This window comes from Bubalus bubalis, chromosome 3, assembly GCF_019923935.1.
Source record: "Bubalus bubalis isolate 160015118507 breed Murrah chromosome 3, NDDB_SH_1, whole genome shotgun sequence".
Lineage (NCBI taxonomy): Eukaryota > Metazoa > Chordata > Mammalia > Artiodactyla > Bovidae > Bubalus > Bubalus bubalis.
In genome coordinates, this window is record NC_059159.1 from 147,135,048 (window position 1) to 147,153,723 (window position 18,676).

At 40.0% G+C, this 18,676-nt stretch overlaps 1 protein-coding gene across 9 annotated transcripts in view; it reads left to right on the forward strand.

Moving 5' to 3' along the window:
* ZNF169 (zinc finger protein 169) overlaps nt 1-12,703 on the forward strand; it is a 97,429-nt gene extending 84,726 nt beyond the window's left edge. For 8 of the 9 annotated variants that reach the window (XM_025282086.3, XM_006067976.4, XM_044940315.2 and 5 more), the window contains one exon: nt 10,681-12,703. In XM_025282086.3, the coding sequence (XP_025137871.1) occupies nt 10,681-12,230 (1,550 nt within the window). In that variant the 3' untranslated portion in view covers nt 12,231-12,703. The remainder of the gene's footprint in view (nt 1-10,680) is intronic. The other variant, XM_025282089.3, reaches the window with a different exon arrangement.
* The last annotated feature ends 5,973 nt before the right edge of the window (nt 12,704-18,676 follow it).

Below are 18,676 nucleotides of genomic sequence, written 5' to 3' on the forward strand. Positions count from 1 at the left end.
AATCTAATCTGATCACCAAGTGGTTCAGGCAAAGACAATCTAACAAGTGGTGAGGGGAAAGACATAGTTTCTTCCTAGGTTAGCTCATACTGGTGATGAGCAGGCAGGGACCTACAGACTCAAGTCCAGGGTGTCCACTTGAGCATCTTTGAACACTGCAGTTTTAAAAGGGCCAACTTCTGATAGTTCATTTCAGCTTGGTGGGTACCATGAAAGTTGATTGGCCCCAGGAATAATGGGTAGCATGAATACCATTAACTAGAGTTGTTTGTTTCTTTTAAGGTAGAATTTATTTACTGGAAATGCAACATTGTAAGTATACTAGTCTGTGAATTCAAACAATGCATACATCTCTATAACACAAACTTTATCAAAATGCAGATTACTGTTACCCAGATAGTTCCCTTGTGGCCCATCCCAGTAAACCCCTCAGAGGTACCACTGTTTTTTTATTTTATTTCACCATAGATTAGTTTTGCCTGCTGTACAATTTTGCATAAACGGAATCATATAATACTTTCTTTTTTGTGGGAGGCTTCTTTCACTCAATATATTTTTTAAGCGTCATCCATGCTGTGGCATACATCAATAGTCTGTTATTTCTTTAACATCAAATAATGTACCATCATATGAATATATATATATATGACTGTTTATCCATTCTCCTTGAGAAACACGTTGATGGCTTCCAGTTTTAAGTTGTTTTGAAAAAGCTGCTGTTAATATTCTTATGGTAATTTTTTGCTTGCTTTCAACAAACTTTTGTTTTCCATTTGCTTTGGATACATACCTAGGATGAATTAGTTTCCTAGGGTTGATTTAATTAATTACCACAAACTGAGAAGCTTAAAAAAAGAAATTTATTCTTTCACAGTTCAAAATCAACTTGTTGGTGGGGTTGGTTCTTTCTGGAGGTTCTGAAAGGGAGTCTATTCTGTGCCTCTCTCTTCGCTTCTGGTGGTTGTTGGCAATCCTTAGTGTTCCTTGTCTTATAGCAGCATCACTAATCTCTGCCTCTGTGGTTATACAGCCTTCTTCCGTCTAAGTGTCTGTGTATCCAGATCTCCCTCTCCTTGGAAGTCATTGGATCAAAACTCAATCTAATTGGAGTATAACCTCATCTTAACTTGATAACATGTGCAAAGACTCTTTCGAAATAAGGCCACATTCATATGTTCCAGGTTGACATTCATTTTGGTGGGATACTATTTAGTGCAGTACACTGAGTCATAGGGTAACTGTACATGTAGTTTTATAAGAAATGACTAGACCTTTTCCAAAGTGGTTGTACAGTTTCTCATTTCCATGATCAACAGACATGTGAGAGTTCTTGTCACTTCACATCCTCTCCAACAGTTTTCATTTTATCTTTGGTGATGGATATGTCGAGTTATCTCATAGGGGGTTTCCATTTTGCTCATGGTTAATGACGTTGAGTTCTTCTGTGTGCTTTTTGATCTTTTATATATATCATATACTTTGTGAAGTATACATTCAAATATTTCTTCCAGTTTTTCTGCATTGATTTTTATAATTAAATTTATTTATTTTTAACTGAAGGATAATTGCTGTACAATATTGTCTTGGTTTCTGCCAAACATCAACATGAATCAGCCATTAATATACCTATGTCCCCTGTCTTGAACCTCCCTCTCACCTCCCTCCCTATCTCACCCCTCTAGGTTGTTACAGTGCTCCATTTTGAGTTCCCTGAATCACACAACAAATTCCCATTGGCTATCTATTTTACATATGGTAATGTATTTGTTTCCATGGTACTCTCTCCATACATTCCACCTCTCCTTACCGCCCCCCACCACCCACGTTATTTTTCATTATTGAGTTTTATGAATTCTTTATTAATCCTTGATACCAGTCCATTGTCATTTGTACATTTTGCAAATATCCTCTCAGTCTGAAGCTTTTGTGTTCATTTTCTTAATAATAACTTCTGATATTTTAATATCGAGGAAGCCTTTTTCTTTTCTTAAATTTTTTTGCCATCTATATTTTCTTTTAAATGCTGTTTAGTTATAGCTGCTTTTATACTTAGATCTACAGCTCATCTTGAATTAACTTTTGTATATGGTGTGAGGCAGGAATCAAGGTTTTGTTGTTGTTGTTGTTGTTTTTTCCCCATGTGGCTACACAGTGGTTCTAGCCCCATTTGTTGAAAAGTCTTGTATTTCTCTCATTGGATTGCTTTGTTGAATATCTAATCGCTGGCTAAGACTGGGTTTATTTTACACTCTCTCTGTTCTATTCCTTTGATTAGTATGTCTATCCTTAAACCAAACCATACTGTCTGTGCTACTGTAGGATCACTGAAAATCTTGAAGTCAGGTAGTGTAAGTCTTCTCCTTTTCTTTTTTTCTTTTTCAGGATTGCTTTGGATAGTCCTCTGCATTTCCACTTAAATTTTAGGATCACTTTCTCATTTGCAAAAAGAAAGAAAAAAAGAAAACCTGGGTAGTGTTTATTTTGAGATTTTACTCTATATGTGGAAAATTCTGAAAGAGATGGGAATACCAGACCACCTGATCTGCCTCTTGAGAAATTTGTATGCAGGTCAGGAAGCAACAGTTAGAACTGGACATGGAACAACAGACTGGTTCCAAATAGGAAAAGGAGTTCGTCAAGGCTGTATATTGTCACCCTGTTTATTTAACTTATATGCAGAGTACATCATGAAAAACGCCGGACTGGAAGAAACACAAGCTGGAATCAAGATTGCCAGGAAAAATATCAATAACCTCAGGTATGCAGATGACACCACCCTTATGGCAGAAAGTGAAGAGGAACTTAAAAGCCTCTTGATGAAAGTGAAAAGTGGAGAGTGAAAAAGTTGGCTTAAAGCTCAACATTCAGAAAACGAAGATCATGGCATCCGGTCCCATCACTTCATGGGAAATAGATGGGGAAACAGTGGAAACAGTGTCAGACTTTATTTTTGTGGGCTCCAAAATCACTGCAGATGGTGACTGCAGCCATGAAATTAAAAGACAATTACTCCTTGGAAGGAAAGTTATGACCAACCTAGATAGCATATTGAAAAGCAGAGACATTACTTTGCCAACAAAGGTCCGTCTAGTCAAGGCTATGGTTTTTCCTGTGTTCATGTATGGATGTGAGAGTTGGACTGTGAAGAAGGCTGAGCGCCGAAGAATTGATGCTTTTGACCTGTGGTGTTGGAGAAGACTCTTGAGAGTCCCTTGGACTGCAAGGAGATCCAACCAGTCCATTCTGAAGGAGATCAGCCCTGGGATTTCTTTGGAAGGAATGATGCTAAAGCTGAAACTCCAGTACTTTGGCCACCTCATGCGAAGAGTTGACTCATTGGAAAAGAGTCTGATGCTGGGAGGGATTGGGGGCAGGAGGAGAAGGGGACGACAGAGGATGAGATGGCTGGATGGCATCACTGACTCCATGGACCTGAGTCTGAGTGAACTCCGGGAGTTGGTGATGGACATGGAGGCCTGGTGTGCTGCGATTCATGGGGTCACAAAGAGTCGGACATGACTGAGCGACTGATCTCATCTGATAGATAACTTGAAGTAGAAATTGCATCTTACCAATATCAACTCTTACAAGCCACTACCTAAATCTTTTCAAATTCATCTCAGCAAAATAAACATTTGTGAGATGCAGCTAAAGAGGAGTTTAGAAGGAAATTGATAGCCTTAAGTGCTTATTTTTAGAAAAGGTCTATGATCAGTGACTTAAAAAGCTAGAAAAAGAACAAAGTAAATGCAAAGTGAGTGCAAGGAATGGAATAAAGAAAATAAGAACAAAAATCTGTGAAATATAACACTTTATTAGCAGAAAAATTTGCCAAGAAAATGTTGAATGTCTGAAAAGAATATTATATATTGCTACTAAATTATATATTGCTGCATAGACTAATCAAGAGAAAAAGAAGACAAATAATTCAAGAGTGAAGGGGAAGTTACTACGTCTTCTTGATACTTTAAAAGGATACTAAGGGGATATTATGAACAAGTTTATACTAACAAGTTTAACACCTCATATGAAATGAATGAATTTTGAAAAATACTGCAGATACAGGATGGGACAAAATCTGAATATAGTACATTTTTAAAGTAATTAAGGATCCCTGAACCTGTGCAAGTGATAAAAACATTCCATATTTTAAAAGAATTACACACCATGCCCAAATGGAATTTATTCTACTTATGCAAAGCTCAGCATTAGAAACTCTGTACTATAGATTAGTCAATTTTTATATCCTCTGATAGAAGCTTTCTCTCCAGCTCTCTTCCTTTCTTTTTAAGTCCTCAGCAAAGTCACATTTACCATCCATATTTCTACCAGCAGTCTCTTCTTGCTTTTTCTAGTATGTACCTCAACTCTTTCAGCCTCTAACTGTCATCTATTTCCAAAGCCACTTCCACAAATTTTAGGTATTGGCTATAGCAGCATCCCACTTTTGGTATCAAAATCAGTCTTAGGGTTATTGAGTAACAGAACCATTTGGATGTATGTGTATACACACACACACATACACACACACAAACACAAGATGTATTATAAAGAATTGGCTCATGTGACTATGGAGGCTGAGAAGTTCCAAGATCTGCAGTTAGCAAAATGAAGACATATGAGAGCCCATGGTTCTCTCAGGCTCTCAGTCTCAACACCCAGTAAGAACTACTATATCAGATCAAGTGTGATAGCAGGAAAAACAAAAACAACTCCATCTGTTTTCTCTCCACCACCCACCCTCCCATGTCTCAGCTGGAAGGCAATTAGCCTGGAAGAATTCCCTCTTATTTTGGAGTTGTTGTTCAGTCACTAAGTCATGTCTGACTCTTTGAGACCCCATGGAATGCAGCACACCGAGCTTCCCTGTCCTTCACTATCTCCCAGAGTTTCCTTGCACTCATGTCCATTGAGTCGGCGATGCCATCCAACCATCTCATTCTCTGTCACCACCTTCTCCTGCCTTCAGTCTTTCCTATCATCAGAGTTTTTTCCAGTGAATTAGCTCTTCGCGTCAGGTGGCCAAAGTATTGGAGCTTCAGCTTCAGCATCAGTCCTTCTACTGAATATTCAGGATTGATTTCCTTTAGGATTGACTGGTTTGATCTCCTTGCTGTCCAAGGGACTCTCAAGAGTCTTCTCCAACACCACAGTTAAAAAGCATCAGTTCTTCAGCGCTCAGCCTTCTTTATGGTCCAGCTCTCACATCTGTGCATGACTACTAGAAAAACCATAGCTTTAATGTCAGCAAAGTGATGTCTCTGGTTTTTAATATGCTGTCTAGGTTTGTCATTGCTTTTTTCCAAGGAGCAAGCCTCATTTAATTTTGTCACTGTCTGCAGTGATTTTGGAGCCTCCAAAATAAAATATGTTACTATTTCCACATTTGCCCCATCTATTTGCCATGAAGTAATGGGACTGGAAGCCGTGATCTTAGTTTTTTGAATGTTGAGTTTTAAGCCAGCTTTTTCACTCTCCTCTTTCACCCTGATCAAGAGGCTCTTTAGTGCCTCTTCACTTTCTGCCATTAGAGTGGTATCTGCATATCTGAGGTTGTTGATGTTTCTTCTGGCAATCTTGATTACATCTTGTAGAGTCATCCAGTCCAGCATTTTGCATGATGTCCTCTGCATGTAAGTTAAATAAGTAGGGTGACAATATACAGCCTTGACGTACTCCTTTCTCAATTTTGAACCAGTCTGTTGTTCCATGTCTGGTTCTGACTGTTGCTTCTTGACCTACATACAGGTTTCTCAGGAGACAGGTAAGGTGGTCTGGTATTTCCATCTTTTTAAGAATCTCCACAGTTCGTTGTGATCCACACAGTCAGAGGCTTTAATATAGTCAATGAAGCAGAGTAGATATTTTTTTGGAATTCCCTTGCTCTTTCTATGATCCAACAGATGTTGGCAATTTGATATCTGATTCCTCTGCCTTTTCTAAGTCCAACTTGTACATCTGGAAGTTCCTGGTTCCTGTACTGCTGAAGCCTAACTTGAAGGATTTAGAGCCATTACCTTGGGAGAGGGTCAGTCTTTTGTTTTACTAAGGTCTTTCAACTGCTTTACTCAGTCTTCCTATTTAAGTGTTAAAGTCTTCCCAAAACACCCTCACAGAAACACCCAGCTGCTGCTGCTGCTGCTAAGTTGCTTCAGTCGTGTCCGACTCTGTGCGACCCCATAGACACCCAGAATAGTGTTTAAATGTTTGGGCAACCTGTGGCCAGAGCAGTTAATGCATAAAATTAACTGTCACATATTTTAATATTTCTTTTATATTGTCTTAAAATCATGGAGATGGCATATTATGAAAGTTGTCTAGTTTCCAGGGATTAATTCAGATTCTTATCAAAAGTGTTCTCTTTTTTCACATGTGGACCAAGTCTTAAAATTATTTTAATTGTTTAAAAGCAGTGAATGCCAAGCATTCTTTCTTCTATTGTAATCCAGTACCTATGGTATCCGTTTAACTCACTGCTATAATTTTATTCCTTATAATTACGGCTGCAGAAGGGAAAATTTCTTTAAGAAGCCATTAGGCATGGATTTTTTTTCTGTTTCCTTCAGGATGTTTGTTGAACATCCCAATATGGACAGTTGTTGAAATACTTATTGGTCTGAAAAATCAATTGGCATGAGAATAGCTGTAGGTTATAAATGAGTTTATAAATTGATCATTTTTTTATATATCTTGGCAACTTTTATGATTAACTGAAAAGAATTACCTCGGTAAAATTTTATTTCTTCTTTTATTGAGGAACTTGGATGCTTAAAGCCACAGTGAACACTATAACTCTTAATCATTTTTAGTTAAAATTTGTCACATTACTAGATAGCATAAAAATGATGATGAGTGAACAGCCTTAGTAGAGACTAAGGCTCTCATAAGGACAGTGTTAACTGTATTTAAATCAGTCATTGTATTTAATACAAAAGACACTGAACAGCATACCTGTAATGGAGTAGTTTACCACTGGCCTTAGACTTTTTGCCTAGCTGGGAGTAAAACAGGTCAAGGAGAAGGCAGCGGCTGCTTTTCTCTTCCTGCTTTTCTCATAGATAAGGAGACAATAATGCAAATACTGAAAGCTTAGCTTTCAGAGCTTTAGAATTACAACAAAAGTATTTCTTGGAAGCTGCTAGCCAGAAATGTACATGCCTGCCATGAGTTTTGAAAATGTGGACAGCCTAGCTTAACAAAATAAACTCACTCACGGTTCAATGGACCGAGCTAAAGACCAACCATGATGGGACCCCTGATGGCCAGAACTGTATACAAAGACTGAAAGGATATTCACTTTCATTGGAAGTCCAGTAGGGTCAGCAGTTGAGTGATTCAGTTCAGTTCAGTTGCTCAGTCGTGTCTGACTCTTTGCGACCCCATGAATCCCAGCACGCCAGGCCTCCCTGTCCATCACCAACTGCTGGAGATCACCCAGACTCATGTGCATCAAGGCAGTGATGCCATCCAGCCATCTCATCCTCTCTCGTCCCTTTCTCCTCCTGCCCCCAAGCCCTCCCAGGATCAGAGTCTTTTCTAATGGGTCAACTCTTCGCACGAAGTGGCCAAAGTATTGGAGTTTCAGCCTCAGCATCAGTCTTTCCAATGAACACCCAGGACTGGTCTCCTTTAGGATGGACTGGTTGGATCTCCTTGCAGTCCAAGGGACTCTCAAGAGTCTTCTCTAGCACCACAGTTCAAAAGCATCAATTCTTCGGCACTCAGCTTTCTTCACAGTCCAACTCTCACATCCATACATGACCACTGGAAAAACCATAGCCTTGACTAGACAAACCTATTTGGCAAAGTAATATCTCTGCTTTTTAATATGCTATCTAGGTTGGTCATAACTTTCCTTCCAAGGAGTAAGTGTCTTTGAATTTCATGGCTGCAATCACCATCTGCAGTGATTTTGGAGCCCCCAAAAATAAAGTCTGACACTGTTCCTACTGTTTCCCTATCTATTTGCCACGAAGTGATGGGACCAGATGCCATGATCTTCATTTTCTGAATGTTGAGCTTTAAGCCAACTTTTTCACTCTCCTCTTTGAGGCTTTTTAGTTCCTCTTCACTTTCTGCCATAAGGGTGGTGTCATCTGCATATCTGAGGTTATTGATATTTCTCCCGGCAATCTTGATTCCAGCTTGTGCTTCTTCCAGCCCAGTGTTTCTCATGATGTACTCTGCATAGACGTTAAATAAGCAGGGTGACAGTATACAGCCTTGATGTACTCCTTTTCCTATTTGGAACCAGTCTGTTGTTCCATGTCCAGGTCTAACTGTTGCTTCCTGACCTGCATACAGGTTTCTCAAGAGGCAGATCAGGTGGTCTGGTGTTCCCATCTCTTTCAGAATTTTCCACAATTTATTGTGATCCACACAGTCAAAGGCTTTGGCATAGTCAATAAAGCAGAAATAGATGTTTTTCTAGAACTCTCTTGCTTTTTCCATGATCCAGCAGATGTTGGCAATTTGATCTCTGGTTCCTCTGCCTTTTCTAAAACCAGCTTGAACTTTTGGAAGGTCACGGTTCACATATTGCTGAAGCCTGGCTTGGAGAATTTTGAGTGTTACTTTGCTAGTGTGTGAGATGAGTGCAGTTGTGCGGTAGTTTGAGCATTCTTTGGCATTGCCTTTCTTTGGCATTGGAATGAAAAGTGACCTTTTCCAGTCCTGTGGCCACTGCTGAGTTTGCCAAATTTGCTGGCATATTGAGTGCAGCACTTTCACAGCATCATCTTTCAGGATTTGAAATAGCTCAACTGGAATTCCACCACCTCCACTAGCTTTGTTCATAGTGATGCTTTCTAAGGCCCACTTGACTTCACATTCCAGGATGTCTGGCTCTAGGTGAGTGATCACACCGAGGTGGTTATCTGGGTCATGAAGATCTTTTTTGTATAGTTCTTCTGTGTATTCTTGCCACCTCTTCTTAATATCTTCTGCTTCTGTTAAGTACATACCATTTCTGTCCTTTATCGAGCCTATCTTTGCATGTAATGTTCCCCTGGTATCTCTAATTTTCTTGAAGAGATCTCATTAATCAGGGCTACTTCACAGGATCCTCTAGATTTAGCACCACACACACACACACAATGAAGTTTACTGAATAGTTTGCTGAGGAGGAAGTGTAGGGTCTTTAAGTGTTAGGAAGGGTTTTCATGGTAGCTATTATTGTTAGTATTAAAAGCTGGCATCTTAGACAAGATGGAATGAATAACTTTCTGTAAAAGGGTTAGATAGTAAATATTTTAGGCTTTGTAGTCTTTATGTTTTTTGTTGCAACTACTCACCTTTGCCTTTGTATATGAAAGCTGCTATAGACACAACATAAAGATTGAATGTAGCTGTGTCCAATAGACTTCTTTACAGAACATGAGTTTGGCTGTAGTTTGCTGACCAATGTTGTTGATTGTTCGTAAAATACATCTCAGTTTTGATTGGTGAAGAAAGAAACATGTATGTCTGGAAAGGCCTGGTGTACTGAGCTTATTTAAGGTTCATGGTATTTTTCATCAGCTTCAGGTGGATAGAAGCAGGGTGATAGAACAAGGCATCCAAATTTGATATCTACAAAAGTTATTTTAGGTGGAAAGTTTCCATGTACAACAATTTGTATTAAAAAAAAAAAGCAAAACACTGAGAAGAGCAGGTCTTAGTTTGATTGGGGTCACTGGGAGCCAAAATCATTTAAGGGGTTGTAGGCCTAGACTATGTCTCTGTGTTTCATTTGCAAATCCACACACCATGTTAGAGGACCCAGTACATAATCCTCTAGGAAATACTTGTTTAACTTCCCACATGGATCTCTGACCTGTCCTCTGTACTGCCTCCACTAGTTAGTTCAGTTCAGTTGCTGTCGTGTCCGACTCTTTGCGACCCCATGGACTGCAGCACACCAGGCCTCCCTGTCCATCACCAACTCCCGGAGCTTACTCAAACTTATTTCCATTGAGTCAGTGGTGCCATCCAACCATCTTATCCTCTGTCATCCCCCTTCCTTTCCCGCCTTCAATCTTTCCCAGCATCAGGGTCTTTTCAAATGAGTCAGTTCTTTGCATCAGGTGGCCTAAGTATTGGAGTTTCAGCTTCAACATCAGTCCTTCCAATGACTATTCAGGACTGATTTCCTTTAGGATGGACTGGTTGCATCTCCTTTCTGTGCAAGAGACTCTTAAGAGTCTTCTCCAACACCACAGTTGAAAAGCATTAGTTCTTTGATGCTCAGCTTTCTTTATAGTCCAACTGTAGAGGGACTCCCTTTTTTGACCCCATCTTTTCTTATAGGAAAAGTCCCTAAAGAAATTTGTAATAAGTTATGTATTTTAACTCTCAGTAAAAGCATGTATTTGTTGATATTGTTTACACTGGTGTTAATGTCTGTGGCTTGTAGGATAATTGTATTTGGGGCACATGTATAACTCTGATGGCAGTGATTTATAGGGCTAGAGCTGCCTGTGATGCTTTCTTAAACCTCCTTAAGCTGGGCTGATACTTAGAGCTGGCTCATTATGTGGGTTTTATGTGTTGTAAAAGGTATGCATCAATATGTCACCATGGGTTGGAACGAAGGTCTTTGAAGGAAGTCTTTGTGTGGGAGCATCTGAGAAATGAGAGCTAGACAAGTGTTAACCATCCACAAGATACCTTTGATGATATTGACTGACACTTTCTCTCCAGCAGAAGGAAGAAAAGAATTCCAACCCTATCTCTCCTGCCCGGTGACTTTTTCCAGTCCACAGATCCTCCATCACTATATGCTCTGTGGTCACGCCCTTCAGATCTTCCCAGGTTCATCTGCAGAAAGCCACTTCCTACTAGATGCTCCAAGCTGCTTGAATGAAAAAGCAGAAGATGGAGAGAGAGAAGGCTCTGGCACTGTGTTTGGGAGGCTGCGGCTGAGTGGGACTTCAAGGGCATTTTTCAGCTCATCTCAAGATCAGCCAGTAGACCAGGGAGGCAGTAGCAGTGGAAGAATAGACCAGGGGATGATCTCTGATGAGGCAGATGCAGTATTGACAGAGACAAACATCTCAGAATCTGGAGCAGTCATATGTGAAAACTATAGACTAGGATTTAGCAGAAAATCAAGCCTCTTTAGCCTCCAGAAGCATCATGTGTGCCCTGAATGTGGCAGAAACTTCTGCCAGAAGTCAGACCTTGTCAAACACCAGAGGACTCACTCGGGAGAGAAGCCGTTTAGTTGCAGAGAGTGCGGACGAGGCTTTGGCCGCAGGTCCTCCCTCACAGTACACCAGAGGAAGCACTCAGGGGAAAAGCCCTACGTGTGCCGAGAGTGTGGGCGACACTTCAGGTACACATCCTCCTTAACTAACCACAAGAGGATACACTCCGGGGAGAGACCCTTTGTATGTCAGCAGTGTGGGAGAGGCTTTCGCCAGAAGATCGCCCTCATCCTGCACCAGAGGACACACTTGGAAGAGAAGCCCTTTGTGTGTCCAGAGTGTGGAAGAGGCTTTTGCCAGAAGGCATCACTCCTTCAACACCGTAGTTCACATTCAGGCGAGAGGCCCTTCTTGTGCCTGGAGTGTGGGCGTGGCTTCAGGCAGCAGTCTCTGCTCCTCAGTCACCAGGTCACACACTCAGGTGAGAAGCCTTATGTCTGTGCTGAGTGTGGGCACAGCTTTCGCCAGAAAGTCACCCTCATCAGGCACCAGAGGACACACACAGGGGAGAAGCCTTACCTGTGCTCCGAGTGTGGGCGTGGCTTTAGCCAGAAAGTCTCCCTTATGGGCCACCAGAGGACGCACACAGGTGAGAAGCCTTATGTGTGCTCTGAGTGTGGGCGTGGCTTTGGTCAGAAGGTTACCCTCATTAGACACCAGAGGACGCACACAGGGGAGAAGCCTTTTCTGTGTCCTGAATGTGGACGTACCTTTGGCTTCAAGTCACTTCTCACCAGACACAAGAGGATACATTCAGGGGAGGAGGCTGATGTGTACAGAGTATGTGAGCAAAGACTTGGTCTGAAGATCCAACTCACCTCTGACCAGAGGACACACTCAGGAGAAAAGCCATGTGTGTGTGATGAGTGTGGACGTGGCTTTGGCTTCAAGTCAGCCCTCATCAGACACCAGCGGACACATTCAGGAGAGAAGCCATATGTGTGCAGGGACTGTGGTCGTGGCTTTAGCCAGAAGTCTCACCTCCACAGGCATAGGAAAACCAAGTCTGGCCATCACCTCCTGCCACAGGAACTGTTCTCTTGACATTTCCTTTCCTTCCCTATGAGTGTCTAGGTGGTAGAAATCACTAGGAAATGTTCCACTTCTCTTAAAATGCAGTTGAGAAAAAAAAAGTTGTATTTTTTCAGTGATCATAAGATAGTTGATTTATGGTTTACTTCCTAACTGGCAATGTGTTTTACTTTGCCAGGGCTGCCATAACAAAATACCAGACTTGGTAGCTCAAAGAACAGAAGTTTATTTTGTCATAGTTCTGGAGACTAGAGGTCCAAGATCAATGTGTAGGCAGTTTGGTTTTTATTGAAGTCTTTCCCCTTGGCTTGCAGATGATTGCATTCTTGCTGAGTCCTGAAATGGGCATTTTTTTCCCCTGTTTATGTACTTTCCTGGTAAGTCTCTCTCTTCTTTCTGAGGATACCAGCCATACTGGATTAGGACTTCACCCTATGACCTTGTAAAGGCCCTGTCATCAAATAAAGTCATGACTTTATATGTTATGTTATGACTTCAGTATGTTAATTTAGGGGAACAATTCAGTCTTAACAACTCAATCCTCTGGACCCCCTATATTCACATTCTTCAAGTACAAAATACAGTCACCCCAAATTAACAGCAGCAAAAGTCTTAGCCCATTTCAACTTCATCTCTACATTCAAAATCTCACCTAAGTTTCATCTAAGTCGAGTGTGGATGAGACTAGAAGTGCATTTCATCCTTTCCAGCTGTGAACCTGTGAACCAGACAAGTTATTTGCTTCCAAAATACAGTGATGGGACAGGCAGAGAATTCACATTCCCATTCTAAAAGTGGAAAGGATTGATTGGTCCCAAGCAAGTTTAAAATGTTACAAGGCAATTTCTATTAGTTTTTAAGGCATGAGAATGATCTCTGGTTGTATCTTCTGCCCTCTGGTCTGGCTGGTGTGGTAGAGGTGTATGGGGCCCACTGAAACCATGGAAGAACCATACTGGCTCCCCAGACTTTTACTGTCTGGGCTTATTTTGGAAATGGCAGACCTGCTGGTCTCTGTTTCACCTTTGTGGTCATTCTTTCCTCTTGTTGATGGATAATATAGTCAGATAGTTAGCTCTATTCTCCCGTCTTGTAGAATCCCAGACGTCTAACAGCCTGCCTTCATTTTGTCCTGTCTATGTCACCTTTAGTTCTACATCTGAGATGGTTGATTGCTTCCAACTTAGCTCTTTATTAAACCATGTCTAACTACACCATAGTATTCTTTCCAGAACATGCTTCTCATTTTCTGCAAAATAGATATCCACAGGCTGAGAATTTTCCAAATCTCCAAATTCTAGTTCTCAGAATTTTGTTTAACAGTTCCTTCATTTTATCTTTCTACTCTCACATTTTACTGTAAGGAGGGAGAAACAAGGTTGCACCTGTAACATTTTGCTTATAAATCTCCTTAGCTAAAAATCTGTTGCTTATGTCACAATTTCTACTTTCCACAAACACTGAAACACAGGCCAGGTTCTTTGCCACTTTATAACAAGGATTGTCTTTCCTCCAATTTCCAGTAATATGTTCCTTATTTCTGAGACTGCACCAGAATCACTTTTAATGTCCATATTCCTACCAACAGTCTCTTTTATACAATTAAGGCTTTTTGTAACAAGTGCCTCAAACCTCTTCCAGCCTCTGCCCATCACCCAGTTCCAAAGCTATTCCATATTTTCAGATATTACCCTCAGTACCAAAATTGTATTTGTTTGCTAAGACTGCCATTACAATACCAGAGGCTGGAATGACTAAGTGACAGAAATTTATTTTCTCAGTTATGGAGACTGCAAGTCCATAAGGTGTTGACAGGGTTGTTTTCTATTTAAGTCTCTCTCCTTGGCTTGCAGATGGCTGCCTTCTTGCTGTGTCATCATGCAGGCTTTCTTCTGTACATGTGCTGGAGAGAGAAAGTGAGCTCTAGTATCTCTTACTCTTATAAGGACACCAGCCCTGTTGGATAAATACCTCATCCTATGCCACTGTTTAATCTTAATTACCTCCTTATAAGCCCTCTGTCCAAATACTGGAGAGTTAGGGATTCCCAGCCTGAGATGCTTGTATGCACACTGACCATGGCCAGTGAGGGCTGGGTATCGAGACTTAGCTTCAGAGGTCAGACTCCAGGGAGAAGGCTGGGGTTGACTACCTTGAAGACAGCCTTAGGGGGCTAGTACAGCACGTTTGAGGAAGTCTAGGAAAAAGCTTGGCCTGCCAGAGAGGCAAGAGATCATTGTTGTTCAGTTTAGTTCAGTCACTCCATTGTGTCCGACTCTTTGTGACCCCATGGACTGCAGCACACCAGGCTTCGCTGTCCGTCACCAACTCCTGGAAGCTTGCTCAAACTCATATCCATTGTGTCGGTGATGCCATCCAACCATCTCATCTTCTGTCATCCTCTTCTCCTCTTGCTTTCAATCTTTCCCAGCATCAGGGTCTATTCTAATGAGTCAGCTGTTCACATCAGGCAGCCAAAGTATTGGAGAAACATGCAACAGATGAAGGAGCATGGTAAAAGCCCACCAGACCAAACAGATGAAGAGGAACTAGGCAGTCTACCTGAAAAAGAATTCAGAGTAATGATAGTAAAGATGATCCAAAGCCTTGGTATTAAAATGGAGATACTGTGATGGGTTGAAGAGATACAAGACATGTTTAGCAAGGACCTAGAAGAAATAACCCACTCCAGTGTTTTTGCCTGGAGAATCCCAGGGACGGGGGATCCTGATGGGGTGCCGTCTGTGGGGTCGCACAGAGTCAGACATGACTGAAGCGACTTAGCAGCAGCAGAAGAAATAACAGACAATCAGCAATGAACAACAAAATGACTGAAATAAAAAAAATACATTAGAGGGAACCAATAGCAGAATGTGGCAAAAGAATGGTTAAGTGACCTGGAAGATAGAATGATGGAAATAACTGAAACAGAATAGAATAAAGAAAAAAGAATGAAAAAAAATGAGGACAGTCTCAGAGACCTCTGGGACAACATTAAGTACACCAATATTCAAATTATAGGGGTCCCAGAAGGAGAGAAAAAGAGTATGAGAAAATATTTGAGGAGATTAGAGTTGAAAACTTATCTGACATAAGAAAGGAAACAGCCAGCTTAAGTCTAGGAAACCCAGAGAGTCCTATAAAGGGTATACCCAAGGAGACACATGCCAAGACACATATTAATCAAACTAACAAAAATTAAATGCAAAAATGTTAAAAATCAGCAAGGGAAAGAACAAATAGCATACAAGGGAATGCCCAGAAGGTTAATAGCTGATATTTCAGCAGAAACTATTCAAGGCAAAAGGGGTATACTTAGAGTGATGAAACAAAAATACCTACAACCAAGATTACCCAGCAAGGATTTCATTTAGATTTGATGGAGAAATCAAAAGCTTTACAGACAATCAAAAATTAAGAGAATTCAGCACTACAAAACCAGCTTTACAACAAATGCTAGAGGAACTTCTCTAGACAGGACACATAATAGAAAAGACCTACAAAAACAAACACAAAACAATAAAGTAAATGCTAATGGGATCATACATATCAAGAATTCCTTAAACATAAATGAATTAAATGTTCCAACCAAAAGACACAGTCTGGCTGAATGAACACAAAAACAAGACTCCTATATATGCTCTCTACAAGAGACCCATTTCAGAGCTAGGGACCCATGCAGACTGAAAGTGAGGGACTGGAAAAAGATATTCCATGCAAATGGAAGTCAAAAAAAGGAGAGTAGCGATACTCAGATAAAACTGAATTTAAAGATCATTACAAAAGATAATGAAGGACACTACATAATGATCAAGGGATCAATACAAGAAGAAGATATAACAATTATATATGCACAGGAGCACCTCAAATGCTAGCAGGGGAATGCTAAAAGGGGGAATTGGCAGTAACACAATCATAGTGGGGGACTTTAATACCCTACTCACACTAATATATCATCTAGACAGAAAACTAATAAGGAAACACAAGCCTTAAATGACACATTGGTCCAGAGAACCTAATTGGTGTTTTCAGTATATTCCATCCAAAAACTGTAGAATACATTTTTTTCTCAAGTACACATTGAACATTCTCCAAGATAGATTACATCTTGGGTCACAAATCAAGCCTTGCTAAATTTAAGAAAATTGAAATTGTATCAAGCATTTTTTTCTGACCACAACAATATAAGATTAGATATCAATAATAGGGAGGAAAAGACTGTAAAAAACACAAACATATGGAGGCTAGACAATACACTTCTAAATAATCCAGTGGTCACTGAAGAAATCAAAGAGGAAATTAAAAAAGTACTGAGAAACAAATGACAATGAAAACATTACAACTCAAAACATAAGGGATGCAGTAAAAGCAATGCTAAGAGGGAAGTTTAAGCAGTAAAAGCCTACCTCAGGAAATGAGAAAAATGTCAAATAGACAACCTAACTTTATACCTAAAGCAACTAGAAAAACAACAACAACAAAACCCTAAAGCAACTAGAAAAAGAAGAACAAAAAAACCCCCAAAGTTAGTATCAGGAAAGAAATCATAAATTTCAGAGCAGAGATAAATGAAGAAATGAAGGAAACATTAACAAAGATCAATAAATCTAAAGACAGTTCTTTGAGATGATAAACAATATTGACAAAACATTAGCCAGACTCATCAAGGCAAAAAGGGAGAAGACAATAAGAAATGAAAAAGAAGTTACAACAGAAAAGGCAGAAATACAAAGGATAATAAGAGACTGAAAAGTGAAAGTGAAGTCGCTCAGTTGTGTCCAACTCTTTGCGAGCCCATGGACTGCAGCCTCCCAGGCTCCTCCGTCCATGGGATTTTCCAGGCATGAGTACTGGAGTGGGTTGCCATTGCCTTCTCCAGGGGATCTTCCCACCTTAGGGATTGAACCCAGGTCTCCTGCATTGCAGGCAGACGCTTTACCCTCTAAGCCACCAGGGAAAGCTTTAATAAGAGACTACTACAAGCAACTATATGCCAATAAAATAGACAACCTGGAAGAAATGGACAAATTCCCAGAAAGTACAACCTTCCAAGACTGAACCAGGAAGAAATGGAAAACATGAACAGACCAATCACAGGCACTGAAATTGAAACTCTGATCAAAAATCTTCCAGCAAACAAAAGTCCAGGGCCAGATGGCTTCACAGGCAAATTCTATCAAACATTTAGAGAAGAGATAACACCTATCCTGCTCAAACTGTTCCAAATATTTGCAGAGGGACAAACATTCCAAAACTCAGTCTGCGAGGCCAATATCACTCTGATTACAAAACCAGATAAAGATATCACAAAAAAAGAAAATTACAGATCAATTTCATCCATGATGAACATAGATGCAAAAATCCTCAACAAAATACTAGCGACAAAAGCCAACAACACATTAAAAGGATCATTTACCATGATCAGATGGGGTTTATCCCAGGGATGTAAGGATACTTCAAGATATGCAAATCAATCAATGTGATACACCATATTAATAAACTGGAAAAAAATAAAAAACATGATCATCTCTATAGATGCAGAGAAAGCACAAGACTATTATTCAATCTAATTTCAGAAGTACTAGCCACAGCAATCAAAAATGAAAAAGAAATAAAAGGCATCCAGATTAGAAAATAAGTAAACCTCTCACTGTTTGCAGATGTACTTATACTATATGTAGAAAACCCTAAAGATGCCACCAGAAAATTACTAGAGCTAAGTAATGAATTTAGTAAAGTCTCAGGATACAAATTTAATACACAGAAATCCCTTGCAATCCTATACACTAACAATGAAAAATCAGAAAAAGAAATTAAGGAAACAATTTCATTTACCATTGCATCAAAAAGAATAAAATACCTCAGAATAAACCTGCCTAAGGAGGCAAAAGACCTGTGTTCAGAAAACTATAAGATATTGATGAAAGAAATCAAAGATGACAAATAGGTGGAGAGATACACCATGTTCTTGGGTTAGAAGAATCAGTATTGTCAAAATGACTACACTATCCAAAGCACTCTTCAAGTACAATCCCTATCAAATTACCAATGGCATTTTTTAGCAGAATTAGAACAAAAAATTTATAATATGTAGGGAAGCACAAAAGAACCCAAAGAGCCAAAGTAATCTTGAGAAAGAAAAATTGTGCTGGAAGAATCAGGCTTCCTGCCCTCACATACTACCAAGCTGCATTAATCAAAATTATTTTGTACTGTCACAAAAAACAGAAATAAATCAATGCAACAAGATAGAAAGCTCAGAGGTAAACCCACACACCTATGGTCACCTAATCTATGACAAAGGAGGCAAGCATATAAATGGGAAAAAAACAAAAAGCAGTCTCTTTAATAAATGGTGCTAGGGAAACTGGACAGCACCATGTAAAAGAATGAAATCAGAACATTCCCTAATACCATACACAAAAGTAAACTCAAAATGGATGAAAGATCTAAATTTA